Source organism: Anser cygnoides, chromosome 5 (genome assembly GCF_040182565.1).
Source record: "Anser cygnoides isolate HZ-2024a breed goose chromosome 5, Taihu_goose_T2T_genome, whole genome shotgun sequence".
Lineage (NCBI taxonomy): Eukaryota > Metazoa > Chordata > Aves > Anseriformes > Anatidae > Anser > Anser cygnoides.
In genome coordinates, this window is record NC_089877.1 from 20,642,806 (window position 1) to 20,659,480 (window position 16,675).

General features: G+C 41.4%; 1 protein-coding gene across 8 annotated transcripts in view; it reads right to left on the reverse strand.

The window, feature by feature from the left end:
* Positions 1-16,675, reverse strand: part of LRRC56 (leucine rich repeat containing 56) — a 63,824-nt gene that overhangs the window by 12,483 nt on the left and 34,666 nt on the right. For all 8 annotated transcript variants that reach the window (XM_013174343.3, XM_013174348.3, XM_066997222.1 and 5 more), the window contains 2 exons: positions 2,878-2,974; positions 2,298-2,495 (listed from right to left, as the gene is read on the reverse strand). In XM_013174343.3, coding sequence (XP_013029797.3) covers positions 2,298-2,495; positions 2,878-2,974 — 295 coding nt within the window. The remainder of the gene's footprint in view (positions 1-2,297; positions 2,496-2,877; positions 2,975-16,675) is intronic.

A 16,675-nucleotide genomic window follows, 5' to 3' on the forward strand; every position in this document is an offset into this window, starting at 1 on the left:
TTACAGAGAGCGAACAGGCAGTCTGAAGAAAGAGCAGTAAATCTAGCTGGACCATTCTGTAGTTGAGAAGTAAATAAATAGGAGAGCTTTTACAGAGCTGTAGCAAGAGCCACGCTACAACAAGGAGATTGAGGAATGAAAACTGGCCATCTAGGGCACACCAAAGCGAGTCTGTATCTACTCTTTTCTATATTTAGGTGACTTTTTTTATACCCTGAAGAAATGCAAACAGCATCAGATGAAACGAAGAAAGTGACAATGCCCAACAAGATGCGCTAGGCAGCCGAGAACAGAGCCAGCTTTGTAACCACCCTAGAGCAGAGCAGCTTCTCAACATGTGGGAGACCACAGTTAACTTACACTCTGCAAAACGTACTATTGTGCAGAGTCTCTCATCAAATTCTGGCTGGCATTTGAATGCAACAGATTGCATAGAAGTAGAGGCAACCATTTAGCACAGGTTAATACAATAAGGCACACCACGACGTAACGCTCCTCTTTGAGCTCCTGTTACATGACAACATGCTGCAGCAGCTCACAGACTGATTTCCTCAGCTAAACAAATCACAGGCAATATGACATTACTCCGTTATCCTTCAGGACTTGAGATGCCAAGTGAAAACCATGTCCTCCAAAGCTACCACTTTTGTTGAATATGAATGACAGGGCAGTAGAAACAAAAAGTAGAAAGAAGACTTTCTGTGCTCATAGAATATATCACCTCGTTTTCATGGTAGGAAGCTATAAGGAAATGTAAGAAGTTATACTGTATTTTTCTCAGGGGGACTGAAAATGAAAACAGCAAGCTTTGCCCATCGTGCTTCCTTACTGTAGGAATATTTGTTTTTTCTCTCATGATTACGTCTTCATTAAGGGAGAAATGTTAATGGAGAAATCATTGTGGATATAAACTACAAGTGTGGTCTCTGAAGTATACTCCTACCAGTTGAAAACAGAAAAGCAAGCATATACTATTTTGGATTCCAGAGATGAAAATTATGATAACTAAAGCCCTACCTTCTGCTGCTTCTTTTATTGAGGAATGTGATGAAGCCAATAATTCTACCTAAAAACACTAACAACTCATGAATCTAAAAAAATGTGGAGATTTAAAATATGCACCTATCTACTACGTGATTGAGTTTTAGTGATAGCACCTCAGTTTTCAAGACTAAGTCCAGGACAAGTCTTAGACACCAAACCCCTCCTTTTTTCCAAATTAATGGTATGGAAACAATCCCTTTGAAACGCACAGGGAAGATATGGAACATGGTATGTTGGAGACAAAGCCCCAGCTCGTGCTCTGCTTTCTTACCCCCTGCATTATCAGCTCTTTATGGTGCCTCTATGGGATGTGCCATCCCTAGTGAATGCTGTGCATTACATACCCATGTGTGCATGCGTGTGCCCGTGACCTTCCAAAAAATCTGGATGAGAGTATATAGCGTGTCAGCTACAAACCATCCTCTGGTATGTATTCAACCTTATGTGACCAAAATGAAGAACAGTCTCTTTTGACCAACTTTCGCAAATTCTGATTTTCCTCCAGTTACCTTCAGAGTAAATGCCAAGATGCTTCGTTTCATACCCTAAGAATGCTATTTTTTCGAAGCAAGGAAAGTGAGAGAGATTAATAAAGCTTTGAGACTGTTCATGTAGAACTAGATCTTCCTTACTTTTTTTGGGGATTACCCTGAAACCCAAAGCAGATCATGTATTACTTGTTTTCATCTCCGTGACACAAATAATCTCATGCCTTTACCAAAATACCTCTGCAGAACTGATTTTATCATTTCAATATGCAAGAGGTGAATTGCTATATTTTGTATCTTCAGGTTTTATAAAAGTCTTTTTGATAATTTCATTTTAACCTTTTAGGGAAAAGGACAGCAAGCAATTCCTACTAGCTTTTCCCAGTTATTTCAACATCAACTTCAACTTTTGAGCAGGGTGGTCCTGAAGAACTTGCTGTTGGACAGATCCTCCAAAAGAAATGCAAAAGTCTACAGAGAGACACCTAATTGAGACATTATAATTGGCACATCCCCTAAGAAAAACATCAGCTAATCTTTAACCTGTTGTAAAACCCCTACAGGCTAGAATGGACCCCTACAGTTTGGGTCCACACCCTCCCTGCTCTTCCTTTAAGACTCCTGTTTGCACTGCAAGCTGTGAGAAAAGGAGTTTATCGGCTAAATGATAAACAGCAGGAGTTTGAAAATTGTTCTTATTTTTTTTTTGACACTGGCTGGGCCTCAGCAAAAAATTAACAAAATATGTACAAACCGCGTTCTCACCTCTGCAGATTCCACATTTGGCTTCAGACAAATAAGGTTGCCCTCCACCGTCAGGCTCCTCAGTTTGCAACAAAGTCCCAAATACTGCATCTGGTTGATGTCCTCAATATTGTTCCCTTCCAGGTCCAAAACCTCAAGGTGATCCAACAAGCTCAGCTGGCTCAGGTCTGAGATGTTGTTATACGCTATGTAGAGCTCCTGAGCAGAAGTAAACAGAATATAATAAACCCCAGACTTGCACAAGTAACTCTCAAGATTTGCAAAATGTTTGAAATACTACATGGCATAGAATTAAATTAGTGTAGAAGTGAACATTTTTCAAGTGTGGCTCTTGCCACCTAAGACTAATATGGAAGTGAACACTACGCTGCATTGGGAATTTTAAGGGTCCGAATGCTACACCTGAAGTAAAAAAAATACTGTAGCATCTTTTAAATCACCACATGCAATTCAAGGCATATATTCAAAGTCCTTTAGAAAAACAAAGGGCGAGAAGAGAACAAAGACTGCAACTAAAGAGAAAAGAATCAACTGAAGATAGTTATCAGATCATCATTTGGCAGGACACATCCATACTTACTTTTAGAGAGCTGCAGGAGGAGATCCCGTCTAAATCCGAGAGCCCACAACGAGCCATCCACAGCACATGGAGATGGGACAACGTGGTTCCAAGATCCCTTAAGAAGGAAACAATTCAGGCTCTATTTGAATGGACAAAGGAACTCAAGACTTGCTTTCTGTTTCCGAAGACTAGGCCGCTGCTTCTTTCTTCAAAACATGTCATTTACAAGAAATCACATTAAAAACTCACTTTTGAAGGTGGAGAATACAACTGTAATTCAAACCTTTCTCCCACAGACATTTTTGTTCTTGTATGCCAACGAGTCAGTCCAGTTCAGTTTGACTCAAAGTCTTCCAAGAGCTAATTCTTTCATTAAGTGAGGTTTGTTTATGCTGGCACCATTTACTCCACGCTTATAACCCAAATTAATATATCTGATCTGACTGCACAGTCATCTCACTCCGTACTTTCATGGAGTTACCTTTCTTGTGTTTGGCAGTTGAAAGGAATAGCACTCTTACCAGATAAGGTTATTTTTCAATCCGCAGAAAATTCTAATTTGCTACATCCTCGAAGAATTTGCAGAAGATAAAACAGTATGGTCACAGGGGCTCTTCTCATCTTGGAAAACACCTAACAGTTCCCTTATTCATATCTCATCACTACGGGCTGTAGGGAAAAACAACAGCTTTGCCCAGCCCTCAGAGAGCCTCTTGCAGCTTCGATGCAGCTTTGCAGCAAGAAAAACCAGAGCAAACTGCATGCTTCAGGGATATTGCACAGGCAGTCAGCCCAAGAGGTCAGGAAGGAGTGCTTTTGCAAGTAGGGATAGAGGTATTATTGTCTGTGGTTTTTGTCCCCCGTCTGAACACTTAAAGCAGGCTGTGACAGGAGAAAGGAGACTGCAGAAGGCAAAATAAAGCATGGCTGCACAAAAAATCATCCCCAGATGCCTGTCTCAGGCACTTCGTAAATACAGGGTTGAAAAAGAGCTTCCAGGATGAAATAGACAGGTCTGGGGGATTTTCACCCCTCTGCCTTATGTGGCATGGTTTGTCCACTGGCATTATTCAGATTTAACTCGCTTCGTCCCCTCCCTACCTGCCGCAGGGACCCCAGACACTGGTGGTGCCTCTGATCATCTCCTCCCTGGCTGCTGCAGGTTTAAGTAAGCACAACCTGGATATATTGTATCGCATCTTTAAGTATACTTCTATAGCCTTTGAAGTACAGACAGGGCTGCGGAGCTAATGGTCAAAACAAAGCAAGTAAGAAAAATCTCAGCCATACAACATCTCTCTGTCCAAGGCTGCTCCTTGTTTACAGTAGAAATCCCTCAAGTGACCTAAAATAAAACTCCGCTGCTGCATTTTGTGCATCTAGGCAGCTTGCCCGTACGCAGGGCATCGCTACCTAGTACTGGGATACAAGGATTATGTGAACCACACACAGAAACTTCCTTTGCACATAAAATAACACAGTTCCTTCTGCAAACTTACTCTGCCAGTGTCATCAGCCACCTTGTCCCTTACCTATCAGGGCAACTGGGAATATTCGCCGTTTGCATCACTGTGGCTGTGACCAAATAAGCCCCTAAAAAGAGGGAAGTTGGTCACATTTCTTTCCAAGTACTCTTTCAGGCTTGCCTGTCCTAAAGGACCATAGCATCCCCGTATGTCCTCATGTCTCAAGACCTTGTAAAAAGATTTGCCAGAGACTATTTACACTACATATTTTATAAACAAAACACTGGTCCTAAAGCTTCCTTAAGGAACAGATGCCTCTCAAAGCAATGGTTACAGAAATTTATTATTTGATTTGTAAGCCGTGTGCCTATAATAAGAAAGAAATTAAATTAAAAAAACAGAACCTACCATCAACCAAGGCCAAGACATCAATAAACTCAAATATGGCAGTTACAAGTAATGTGAAGGAAGTGCATTGCTCATTTCATGACCCACTTAAAGCACTGATCAGTTTTTCAATTTTCAGGATCATTTTGGTACAGAATTGTCTTTTCTGTAAAGCACCGGTCATGAGTACATGAAAATGGTCATTCTCATCTTCAGGTTGTTGAAACAACCCTAACCTCATTATTTTGCGCACGGTATAGTAAGGAATGACAGGGATTTTATTTGTCTTGTACTTCTCACGTAAAGGCATTTTGCTACAAAAGGAGTTTTTGTTAATATGCTTGTTATTAACATTTTTTCTGTTAATACACAGGATGCCAAACCAAAGCAATTTATTAATTCCCACGCAGTTTTTACACAAGGCCCTGAAAAGAAACAGCTATCAGTTCTACTGCTAAACCCTTGATCTCTTAATACATTTTGAAGAAGCAGTCCCCTGCTCCTACTCAGAAGTCCAATGGTCCCAGAGTTAAATCATATTTTCCCATGTGCAAATGGGACAGCTACGGTTTCCAATTCCATTGCTAGCTACAGATAAATCAAGTGCACATGAACGTGAGCAGTCCCTGTTCATGCCGCCTGCAAAGTCACGCGCAGCACTGGTTTCACTATGAATTATTAGCTAATGCATCTTCAAGCATTCTCCAACAGCAGATACAACCAGAAAAATATGGTAATTAAAATTATTTCTAAAGCACACATGGCTCACTCTTTACAATTCGTGCTGCAAGGTGTAGAGCCTCACATCAGTTCCTGTTCATTGACAGGTTACAGCTCTGACTCTCCTAGAGCTAACTTGGGTGCAAATCAGGAGTAGCATGTTTGAGGTTATACTGATCAAACCTGCCCAGACAGAAGAATTAAGGGATATATTTCATGTCTTGGATACCTGGACAAGGCAGAACTCCTGCATGTTGCAAAGCAACTCAGTATTTGATAAGAGGGTTATTAAAAGTGACTGTGTACCCCCAAGTGACCGTGTGTCCGTCCCCAGGTGACCGTGTGTCCCTCCTTCCCTGCTGCCCGTGGCAGAGAGCAGAACTGAGCTTTCTCTCTGCCTAGCCCAGACTGCAAACCTCATGCTGCAAGTTAAAGCCAGGAACAAACTTCTCCTTGCTGACTCGGGGGTTGTGTTAGCCGCTGACGTTTTGGTTCACACGGCCAAATTTTGGCCCTGCAGATCTTTGCTGCTGCACCCGTAACGAGTGATCTTCGGTCAGAGGTGCTACTGCAGCAAAGCACACCTGCAAATGTTTTAAACTAACAAAAGACTCATTTGGAAGCTGTGTCAATCACACTGCTTTATCAGAAAAAACTCCCTCATTGATTACCCCACAGATAACTCCCCCCCCGGAGCGTGGCTGCTGTAAGGCTGCAAAGCTAAACAGCAGCATAAGCAGAAGCAAACTGCTTTTTAATGAGGAATAGAGTTAGCAGGAATGTGCACTGCAAGTGCAAACTGAGCACTTTTTACCAGGGTAGTCAAAGAGAAAACCTACCACAATTATACTCGTCGTGAAGATCGCACAAGAAGAAAAGTCACTGACTGGCACTGAACTTACTGAGACACACCGGAGACAAGAAGCGACCCGTGTTACGTATGGTACAGATGTACAGAAACTGACAGCACCTGCTCCAAAAATAGAGATTAGCAGGAAGAAGATGAAATGCTGTAGAAAGCTTGTGGCAGCAGGTTGTAAAACAGCACAGGACTGCCCTGGTGATGTGCAAGGCACAAAGAGCACATAAGAGGAACCGGAGGGCGCTACCGAGGAAACACAGCTCCCATTAATACATTCAACAGGTCGCTCAATTCCAAGAGGCGAGCGTCCTATCCGGAGTGATGTGGAAGCTGCTAGCTTTACAGAAAGGGCAAGGAATTAATAGGCAAAGCAGCTATAAATCCTGCTCGCTTCTGCAATGGTTCACGCGGGGCACTGAAGCGGGGAGGCAGAGCACGGGGTGGGAATGTGTACGTCATATCTCTGGTTGTGATAAACAGAGGGTTACAGTCTCTGAGGTCACCAAGGCAGTGTCCTCCAGAGTAATTACTCCGCACACAACTACGCATTTGCCTACAGAACGTGCATTGAGTACCAAATCAGACTTTTAATACCTAAAAGTGCCAAGAAATCAACAAAAACTCCCCTATTTTCATCTTGAATCCACAAACTTATTATTTTTTCATTAAAATGAATAACCAGAAGGGTTTGAAACTGAAGCTCCAACTATCTCCAGATACTGCTGCTGGGGAGGGAACTCATCAAACAGCTCTGGGTTTCTGTGAGGGTCTTGGCAACACCCTCCCCACTTGTGTGCGGCCATGGGATTTTTTTCCCATGAAATGTGATGCTCCCATCCTGTCATCACTCCCCCAAACAGGGGGGAGAGCGCAGGGGCAAGGAACAGTTTGGCTTACAACACCTAATAACAGTTTGGGAAATAAGAACATGTTCTTCCATTAATCCAGCACTCTTGTTCTTTAGGGATTGACTCGTTTGAGCCAAAATTCTGCTGGATGGAGAGCAGACCTTGAGAGCCAAATCCTGTTCTTGGTTTCACCATAATAAATCTTGAGTAGTTCCACTGAGCTCAGGCTACCCAGTGAACACTTGACAGCACCACCCCGAACAGAACCCAGTCCTGCACAGCCGTCAGCTTCAAGACCATCATTTCTTTTGGAAACTGTTTTATAACCATTCACCTATAAATAAAGCACTAAACCCACTGAACTTGCAAGCAATATCTTAAAACACACACATCTGTTGAATCAATCTGGAATAGCAATACATCTAAAATTGTGATCAAGGCTGATATTATTTATTTTTAAAGGTCACTCAGAAAATGAACATGCTGGTGTTCCGAGAGAGTTTCAAAGAGTGACTGAACTACTGTCTTACAAAACAAAGAAAAAAAAAATCTCTACAGAGATCAAGCTGAATTTATCAAACCGAATAGTGATAACAGCGATCCAGCCCATATGTCAGTACACAATGGTTTTGTTGTACTGATAATTCTGACATCAGAAGCAAAAAACTTTTAAAGCCTGGCTGTTCTTTAAATCAGTAACATATGTTCTAATAGGGAGCTTACATAATAGTTTCATTGTACTCTCAAATAGCTGTAAAGTACTCGAAATTGTAAAACTGATTGCACGCATGTGTTGCTCTTACTTGATCGAATCCATGGCAGCCCCCAGCCCTGCAAGCAGTGCTAAGACCGTGTCCCCCTCGTGTCCCTGCAGCCCAACAACCTTCACCTGAATGCAAAGACCTGACTGCAGAGATTAGCTCTGCAGGACTGCAGCCTTGCTTTTGCATTTACTTTTCCAAATTCAAGTAGCAATGTGCTGACACCCTTGGCTCAGATGTCCTCTGTCTTGCAGCTCACTGCGCTCAGGTTGCCATTAGCACCTTGTGCTCCCTCGCACAAGGTGCACGGCAAGGGAGCACAGCCTGTCCTTCCTGCCAGGAGCGTGCTTTTGGGCTGAAATGCCAGGGAAATGTAACACCTAATCCTGTGGCCTCGTTCTTCCTTCTGAACTGTAGAGCTTTTTCTCAGTAAGTGTTCCTAACCATGTCAAGACATGCTGTCAGAGACTTCAAAAGCTAAGCAAAAAAAATACTTGGCCATGCAATTCTCAATTCATAACCTCAGACACAGAGAAAGGAAGGTGTGTTTTAGTCACCAAGGCTGAAAAGAAAGCCTGCATCTACCAGTGGTCTTTTTAAATGACAACCATGCCATGAAGTTCTGTTTTCGTGACTTTTTTTCATGAGTATTTTCACACAAATATTTCCCTGTGAATGAAAAGCTCCTGTTGCCCAGGGACTTTGCAGGAGGGTGGGTGTCTCTATTATCACACTTTTGGGAGACAACCTTCAAAGGAATGAAAAGCTGTTTTCCACATGGCCTGCAGTGCTGATGGCACTGGCAGCATTTCTCCCAAGGAAAAGATTTAACTGTTTTAATTCAAGGATTTTTTTTTTTTTTTTTTAATTTCAGGTTGGGAAGGGGGGGTGAAGGTACGGCATAACACTTCTAACCTGTGGATCTCTGCCTCACACTTCACAGAACGCAAAACTGATCTCAAGGGAGGAAATGCAACTCCCTTGGCACTGCACAAGTGATAAAACAGGGACAGCACTCAGGTTTTTATGCTTTGTCCAGCCCAGTACAGTCAGCAACTCTGCTTTCTCAGCTTCGTGGTTGCTCCAAACCGAGACCCAGCTGCCACGGCTTTCACGGGCTTGCTAAAGCACATTGTGATCACCAAGGGGCTGCATGCTTTTGGCCAGCAATTTTCTCTAAAGCAGAAGCCTGAAAACAATGACAGAAGAGTAGCTGGCCCCAGGAGCCAAAGATACTAACCGGTCACAGCCTGACAGCTGGCCAGACAAGCGGGCAGAGACCACGCGAGTGCCTGTGCTGGTAGCCTTCCCTGACGGAGTACTTGAGCTTTTCCCCGGACACATCTGTGCCACAAAATGAGAGACACCTCGTGCTCCCAGGGACAAGCCTTTGTTCCACTAACACCAGTGCCAAACCTGCCAGGATCCCCCGCAGTGCCGTCTTCCAAGAGTGATGCCCTGAGCGCACTCCCAGGTGAAAACGGAGTCTGGAGACAGGAGGCGACAACAGCAGAAGATCCCAGCCCCTCTGAGCCACATCTCCAGGCTGTTCCTCTCCTCCTGCTTAAGACACTTTCAGATATTGTTTCTTCTTGTTGAACTCACTGTGGCAACTGCAATATTAAACTTGTGAGCACTTCATCTTCCATGGCAGATTATACCTCCTTTAAACCCTGTTGAGACCAAAGGACGGAGGTCTTGGAAAACGGAACGGAGCACCCATACACATGGTTCTGGAACGACTTTCTACTGGGCTTAGGCCCAGGTGTTTACTTCTGTTAAATTTAATATGCAGGGCAAAGCGAACTGTAGCTTCAGTTTCAAATGCTTTCGTTTTTAGCTGCTGTCATAAAACCCAGAGCAGAATAACGGGCTTGATCAAAGCTGACATACCTGGAGTCACAAAGAGCGGTCCTCCGAACCCATCACTATACACCATGCACGGGAAGGATAACAAAATTGTGTTAATTGCCTTTTGATCACTAAAATCTCTTGTCAGCTTAGTTACCTCGTCGCGTTTTAGCAGGTAGTGCATGGGTAACAATGAACTATCAGTTGCTTTATCTCAGCTCCCACAACGTAGAAGAAGTAGGGGGTTGCCACGCTGATTATATGGGCCAAGACCTGCCCTTGACCTTCCTTTCTGACGTGAAGCTGTGCCACAGATATGCTGTAGAAACCCAACACACAGCACTACGTGTTACTGGGTACACTGCACGCCCCACAAGAGCAAGTGAATTTTCAAATAAAGTTCAGACAGGCAGTAAATAAAACTGTCACACCCCCGTATCAATTGTCCCTCAGTCTAGCCCCAGTGCTACTGCCATTTCCTACAGCTTTGGCAGTCCTCCACTCTCATTGCTGAAAGTTTACACACACAAAAATAAAGGATAACGAAACTGCGGTTAAAGAATGAGTTATTTACGTTGCAGGAATGAATCCCACAGCACTTGAAGTTTCCTGCATGGATACCTCCGCAGTCTCCCGCACATCGCGGGCCTGTTTCACGGTACGTTCCAGGTCTGAGCTCTGGCAGCAAACGGCAGATATATTGCGACTTTGATTTAACGTGGATCTCATCTTTCAAAATCAAGGCTTGAAGCTTTCAATGCTGCAGGTTAAGCAGAAGGAATATTTCGTAAAAGATCCAAATCAGCTGATAGATTCACTGCTGTTAAAAATCTTTTTTGTTAAAGCAAAGCAAAATAAAAAGAACGAGAAAAACAACAAAAAAAACTACTTCTGAGTATCATAAAAGCTGAAATTCTAGATTATCTGACCACACAGAACTATAGAATTAGACCAACTGTGAGCTCCTATTCATCTTGTGTCGTGGCAGTAGTTAAAGAGTTTTCACCAGAAGAAAAAAACATTTGAGATACTGCAGAAATGGACTGATACGAAAATCCAGAGAGAAGATGTAATTTAAAATTATTTAATTTGAATATACTGGAATGCAGGTTCTTGAGACTATTTAGATCTGGCATGCTTGTACTGCACCAATGACTTTCTGCCACAGCTGACATTTCTTCTTTGTACCATTTTCCCCTTTTCTTTTTTATCTGCTCATATATTCAAGAAGAAGAGAAAAAACACAGAAGCTGGCAAGGAACGGATCCCGATCAATAATTTGCTGCAGGTGTTTTCTGTGTGTGCAGCAAATGCATCTGTGCACCCATTTGTGCAGCAAATGCAGGTGCAGACTGGATGTACAGCAAATTCCACACTAATTCCAGCAAATTCCACAACAATTTCTACACTAATCTCAAGAAAGGCGTTCCTATCAGATGCTATTACGTTTGATTTGGCTGACTTTTGGCTTTGAAGCAAGGAAAAATATTCAACAAAAACAGCTGGACAAGAGTCAGGTAACCCAGAATCTGCCACATTATTCAGAAGCGTACACTCACACCATGAATTTTTAGTGGTTCTCTGTATCTCTCCGGTGAACACAAAAGTTTCCAAACTGACATACCGATGAATGTTTGCATAAGCTAATTCACACTGCAAAAACAATCTGGTATTATTGTTAAGTACAGATGGTAGGAAGTGAAATAACTTTAGTTTGAAAGACAAATAAATATATCTTTTAGGTCTCCTCCGACAAAAGTGATGCTAGGATTCTTTCAAACTGTGTTGAAATTAACTTTTCTTCTGTACCATTTACTTTGCTTGGAAATGCAAAAATGAAGAAAAAACACAACTCAACATAAGAATGCTCTGAGTGGTATCCAGTACTAACATGTGTAAAGAGAGATGACATCCCCTAATTATCATGCTTTGTGAATTTAAAAGTAAATACCACTTAACCTAAACTACTTAATAAAAACAATGGGATTCTTGAAAAAAAAAAGACAAATAGAAAAAAATGCTCTTTTAAAGTAGTGGGAAGAATCATTGCTTATTGCAGGTAAGAGCAAATATTGAGAATATACAGACTTTGCTTATTCACATAGATGGACTTTACAGAAGGTCCTTCAGACAATAGAGCCTGTATTGTTTACACAGAGAAAAATGACAAAATAAGACTCGTTATACAAATAAATACATTTTCAAATATTTTTAAATCTCCAGTATGATTTAGCAACTATACTTTAATGTGTTTATTTAATAAAGGATGAAAATTATACTAGTCCTTCTTACTTTTCCTATGGCCAAAATTTAAAACGTGGTAATAAACTTTTTTTTCCTAAAGTAAATTCCCGTGGAACAATTATTGTGTTTTAAAACTAGATTTACTTTTGGATGCTGAGAGCAAGGACATTAAAAAAAAAAAGGTCTGTGGAACCTTAATAGGATAATTCCTAAGGGCAAGATGAACTAGACAACAATAAACAGAGCAAACTCTCTAAGTCACTTTCTGTTGAAAGATTGATAGGATAGCTAGGAAATGTACAAATGGTCTGTCAAACACACAATCCTTCCTAAAATTTCCGTTACTGGAAGCGGGTGGAAGGTTTCACTATCAAACTTTTGTCTTCAGCTTCTCCATGTGAAGAACAAGCAGTGCAGCTTAAGGCAAAGAGAGACGACTGTACATGTGTTATGCCTGCTAGCTGAATCCCAAATCTCACTTCCTAACACATGAAGGCATTTTGGTATTTCTTCTTGCAGGTATTGATCCTTCCCAGAGAGACCTGATGCAGTTTGCAATGATCTCAGGGCAAAGCGATGTAACTTTGCCAAACAGCAAATAAGAAATAAATCTACAGAGAAAGAAGCGTGCAAATGGAAAAATAGCAAGAGGCCCTCAGTGTGCAATAATGTGCCCACAGAAAATAAGAATAACTAAATCAAATCCCACATGGAGAATACTTGATAGAAATTAGATTATAAGAACCGTTTGTGCAATGAAATCCTATTTATTTCTTCATTGCGTATACTTATTGCTTGGCAGTTACCAACTGATGAATACAATCAAATAGCTTCATTTCCTCCTCCCACCCTTCCCTTTTTCAAATCAGCACTTACCTCGCATTCTAAGACCATCATTTTCCATTGAACGCAATTGTTTCTCCCCTTTCCCCCAAAAAATCCAAAACAACAAGCAGCAGACAAGCAACTCTCACGATGGAGAGAATCAAAGCAACCTGCAAACACATTGCACTGATGATAACATTATTTTCCTGCCTGTATCTGTGAGGCCAACCACTCCTGATGGCTGCTTGGACCACAGCTGATAAGGAGACTATGGAGCCTGGAGAGCTCCACCAGCAATGGTGTAATTACTACTGCTTCCCAACCCAGTTCTTTGGGTTTTCTCAGATGATGGTTATAACCATTCTTTCTTATCGCTGACTAGAACGATCACTTAGGTGTATACATTCATAAGCAATATCTCCAGCCCTGACATCTGAAACAAAGCAGCTGCAAACCCTAATAGCAGGGCATGTAAAGCATTTATTTGCTGCCAGAAATCTCCTTGTTACCACTAACATTTTTATTTATCATATTATAGTAGAGTCCAGAGCATGTAACTGAGATCATGATCCCATCAGGAAAAGCCTTGCACATAACTCATAAAAAGACTGTGTCTGCCCCTGAGTAATATATAAAATAAATGACTGAGATTGAAAACATGGTGAATTTCTGCAGCTAGCTTGTTCCTGCAGTAGAAACAACAGCTAACCCCATAATTAAGTTGTATTTTTGAAATCCTGGTCCAGTGGCTCAGCCACAAAGCCATTCGATTCCCTCTAGTCTGTGGGTAAATTGCTGCCATTGCCATCTCCAGTTGGTTCAAAGAGTAAGGATGCCCCCATAATCCCTGAATCAGGTGAGTTTGTGATCTCCTAAAAGGTTCTCATTCACTAAAAGGGATCAGCGCATAGCTAGTTGATTCTTGCAAACAAACAATGCTTGTAAGACCAAAACAGTGGTTAACATAGAATTTCAAAGGTGCCCTTTGGAAATGATAAAAGCTTTTATCCGTGTATTTTCTTGGAAAAGGACGAGGAAAAGAAATAGTATACAAATGGTGAGAGCCAGAGATGTGGCTTTTAAAGGTGTGGTTGCATGCACTTGTCTCTGCTCACTGACCTTGAAAGAGTACAGGCTGGATTCTTTCCGTGGGAGCAAATGTGCATCCTCAAATGCCAGAGAAGGAAGGCATGATGCCTCTATCCTCAGACTTTCTTAAGAGGAGGGAAAAGCTGAAAAAAGTCACCATCTCCCCTCTAGTCCTGGAAAGCACCGTACCGTCAGCACATCCTCAGCCCAGTGAGTGCTCACTTCGAGGTGAGCCACATCTCTTGGCTGGACAATGCCAAATGAAGCTTGACCCCAGAGGAAGCTATACAAGGAAAAGGGGAAAATAAGAGGATTTCAACCACCTGAGCGGTGGTAAATGCTGGTAAATGCTCAAAGCAATCAGGTTTTGCTAGGACTTAACGCAGACTGGCTAACTGTGCTTTACTGAAAATAATCCAGTCAATTAAAAATAGCTGTATTTCTATCCCAAAATCATGATTATTATTTTTTTAATAGCAATAATAAGAATACTTAAACCCATCACTGCTAAATAAAACTTGAGGTCACGGGAATTTTGCCAAGTTTTATGATATTCACAGGGATGTGCAGACATTAATACAGAGAAGACTTATTAATACAGAGATTAAGTTTCAACTCAAATGCCTTCTTTCGTAGCTCCTGGCAAGCACACAAAGTTCTCAAAGAATATGTTCTTAAGACTGACTTCACAGCAACCTTAACTGCTGCAAGACTTTCAGGCTGGCTATACAAAAGAAGCAAAACAAACTTTCTAAAGAAACTAACTTGCGTTTGAAAATAAATGCTTTTTCCATGCTGAAAAACAAACATAAAAGCAAGCAGTGCTGCTGTAGGCACTGAAATAAGGACACAGAGATTCACCCAGACCAAAGCAGAGCAGCAGTCCTCTGACTGTGAGTGTCAGTACAACACAGTCAAACAGTACCCTGATTAAACACTCTAAGCACTGCTGTCATAAAAACAGATCACACGTTGACAAACACTGGCATCTTTAATGCAAACTAAGTATCTGAAATGATTTTAGAAAATATTTTGGAATTTTATCTCAGCAATGCTGACCTCTGTTCTACAAAAAAAGAGACACTTATATGTAGTAGTTAAGTTATAAATACCAGACATAAAATTCCCTCACTGAAAAAAAAAAAGAAAAAGAAATGACTGGAAGAGGAAAAATAAACTAGAGAAAAAATAGCAAGGAAAGGAATAAGTAAAAAAGACAAAGAAAAAAAGAAAGATTAAAGGGAATGATGCCCCATAACATCTGTTTGAGAGAAAACTATCCAAAGAGCAGTAGATGCCCAGACCCTTCATCAGCAGCACTTTCAGTTTTGGGGTCATTTCTGTTACAGATCAGCCTGCTATGGGATGGTACAACTTGCTCCAGGTCCCACAAAGCACCTAGAATAATGTGCAGTCCCAGCTTGTGAGCAGCTCCACTGAAGTCAAACTTCTTGCAACTTTAAGAGGTAAGCATTCGCCTAAACTCTCTGTTGGATGAGTACCAGGGCGTAATACTGCTAATCGCAAATTCCTGAAGATCCTGATTCAGGTCATGAAGGTATTTTTAAACATTGGCTTTAAAGCCCTTGCCCCCAATTAAGAAAGAATTAGTTTGGTTCCGGTTGCTTAAAGTCATGAAATCATCAGCAATACCCTCAACTCAAGCCACTTGTTTCACATTTTCACTCATCTTTTCACTGTCAAGAGGGCCTGAAACTTTTCAAAAAGTGAATACACAGATTCCGATGTAGCCAGTCTTGACCCCTGGAGCTGGTGATAAAAAAAAGCAAAATATAAAAATAAAAATCTATCCTAAGACTCAGAATAAAAGCATGGGCACTGACAAATTTGCATGCACTCTGCACCTTGCTCATTTTAACCTTCAGGACAACTCTTTCTGTCATTTCTGCTCTCCCTTGATGACTTTACTGACCCAAATTGCCCAAGATTACCACCCTCTTGTAATGGGGGCCTCTTTTTGCAACAGGGCAAGAGCAATTCAAGACTGAATGCGATGCAGACCACAGGGAAGAAATGTAAACTCTATCTGGATGAAGGAAATCTCCTTTACTTTCAGTATACCCCTCATACTTATTTTGTCCCTGTCGGTTTTCATCTCACTTAAAATACAAGAAGTCTCTATTATGAACTGTTGCTTAAGTAGCCCTGGGAGCAGCCCAGTCCTCTGCTAGCTACCATGCACAGAGCTGAACTGGAAGAAATGTGCTTCAGCTGGTGAGACAGCTTCTGCTATAACCTTATGGGAACCAAGTCCTGAGATTCCCATATCTGATTTAAAAGCCCTTTCACAGAGATTTTATCGAACATTTTAAAACAGATCTCTTAATTCATTCCTGAATTAAGAATAAAAGCAATCGGATAAAAATATACAGGAGATACGCCAAAGCAGAAGGAATAATTCCATTGGCCTTGAAATATAGCTCTTTTACTGGAAACATTTGCAAGAGAAGGACTGTGTGTCATCACAAAAGAAAGGCGGTTTTTAAGATGCACTCTCTTCAGAACAGGTTCCATGTTTGTCCTCAATTATCAGTTCATAAATCGAGAATTTCTTGGCTGCTAGCAGATGGGCAAAGGTCACCAAATGAAGACCTCATAAAATTAGTGCAATTCAGAAAATTAAGAAGAATCTGAAGTAATTTCTTTCTGCAGTACACTGAGTATTCCAGAGCTGTTCCCCTTTAGCAAAAGGCCACTAGAAAACAATAACCCAGAAAAAGACAAAAAAGACGTTCCCCATCA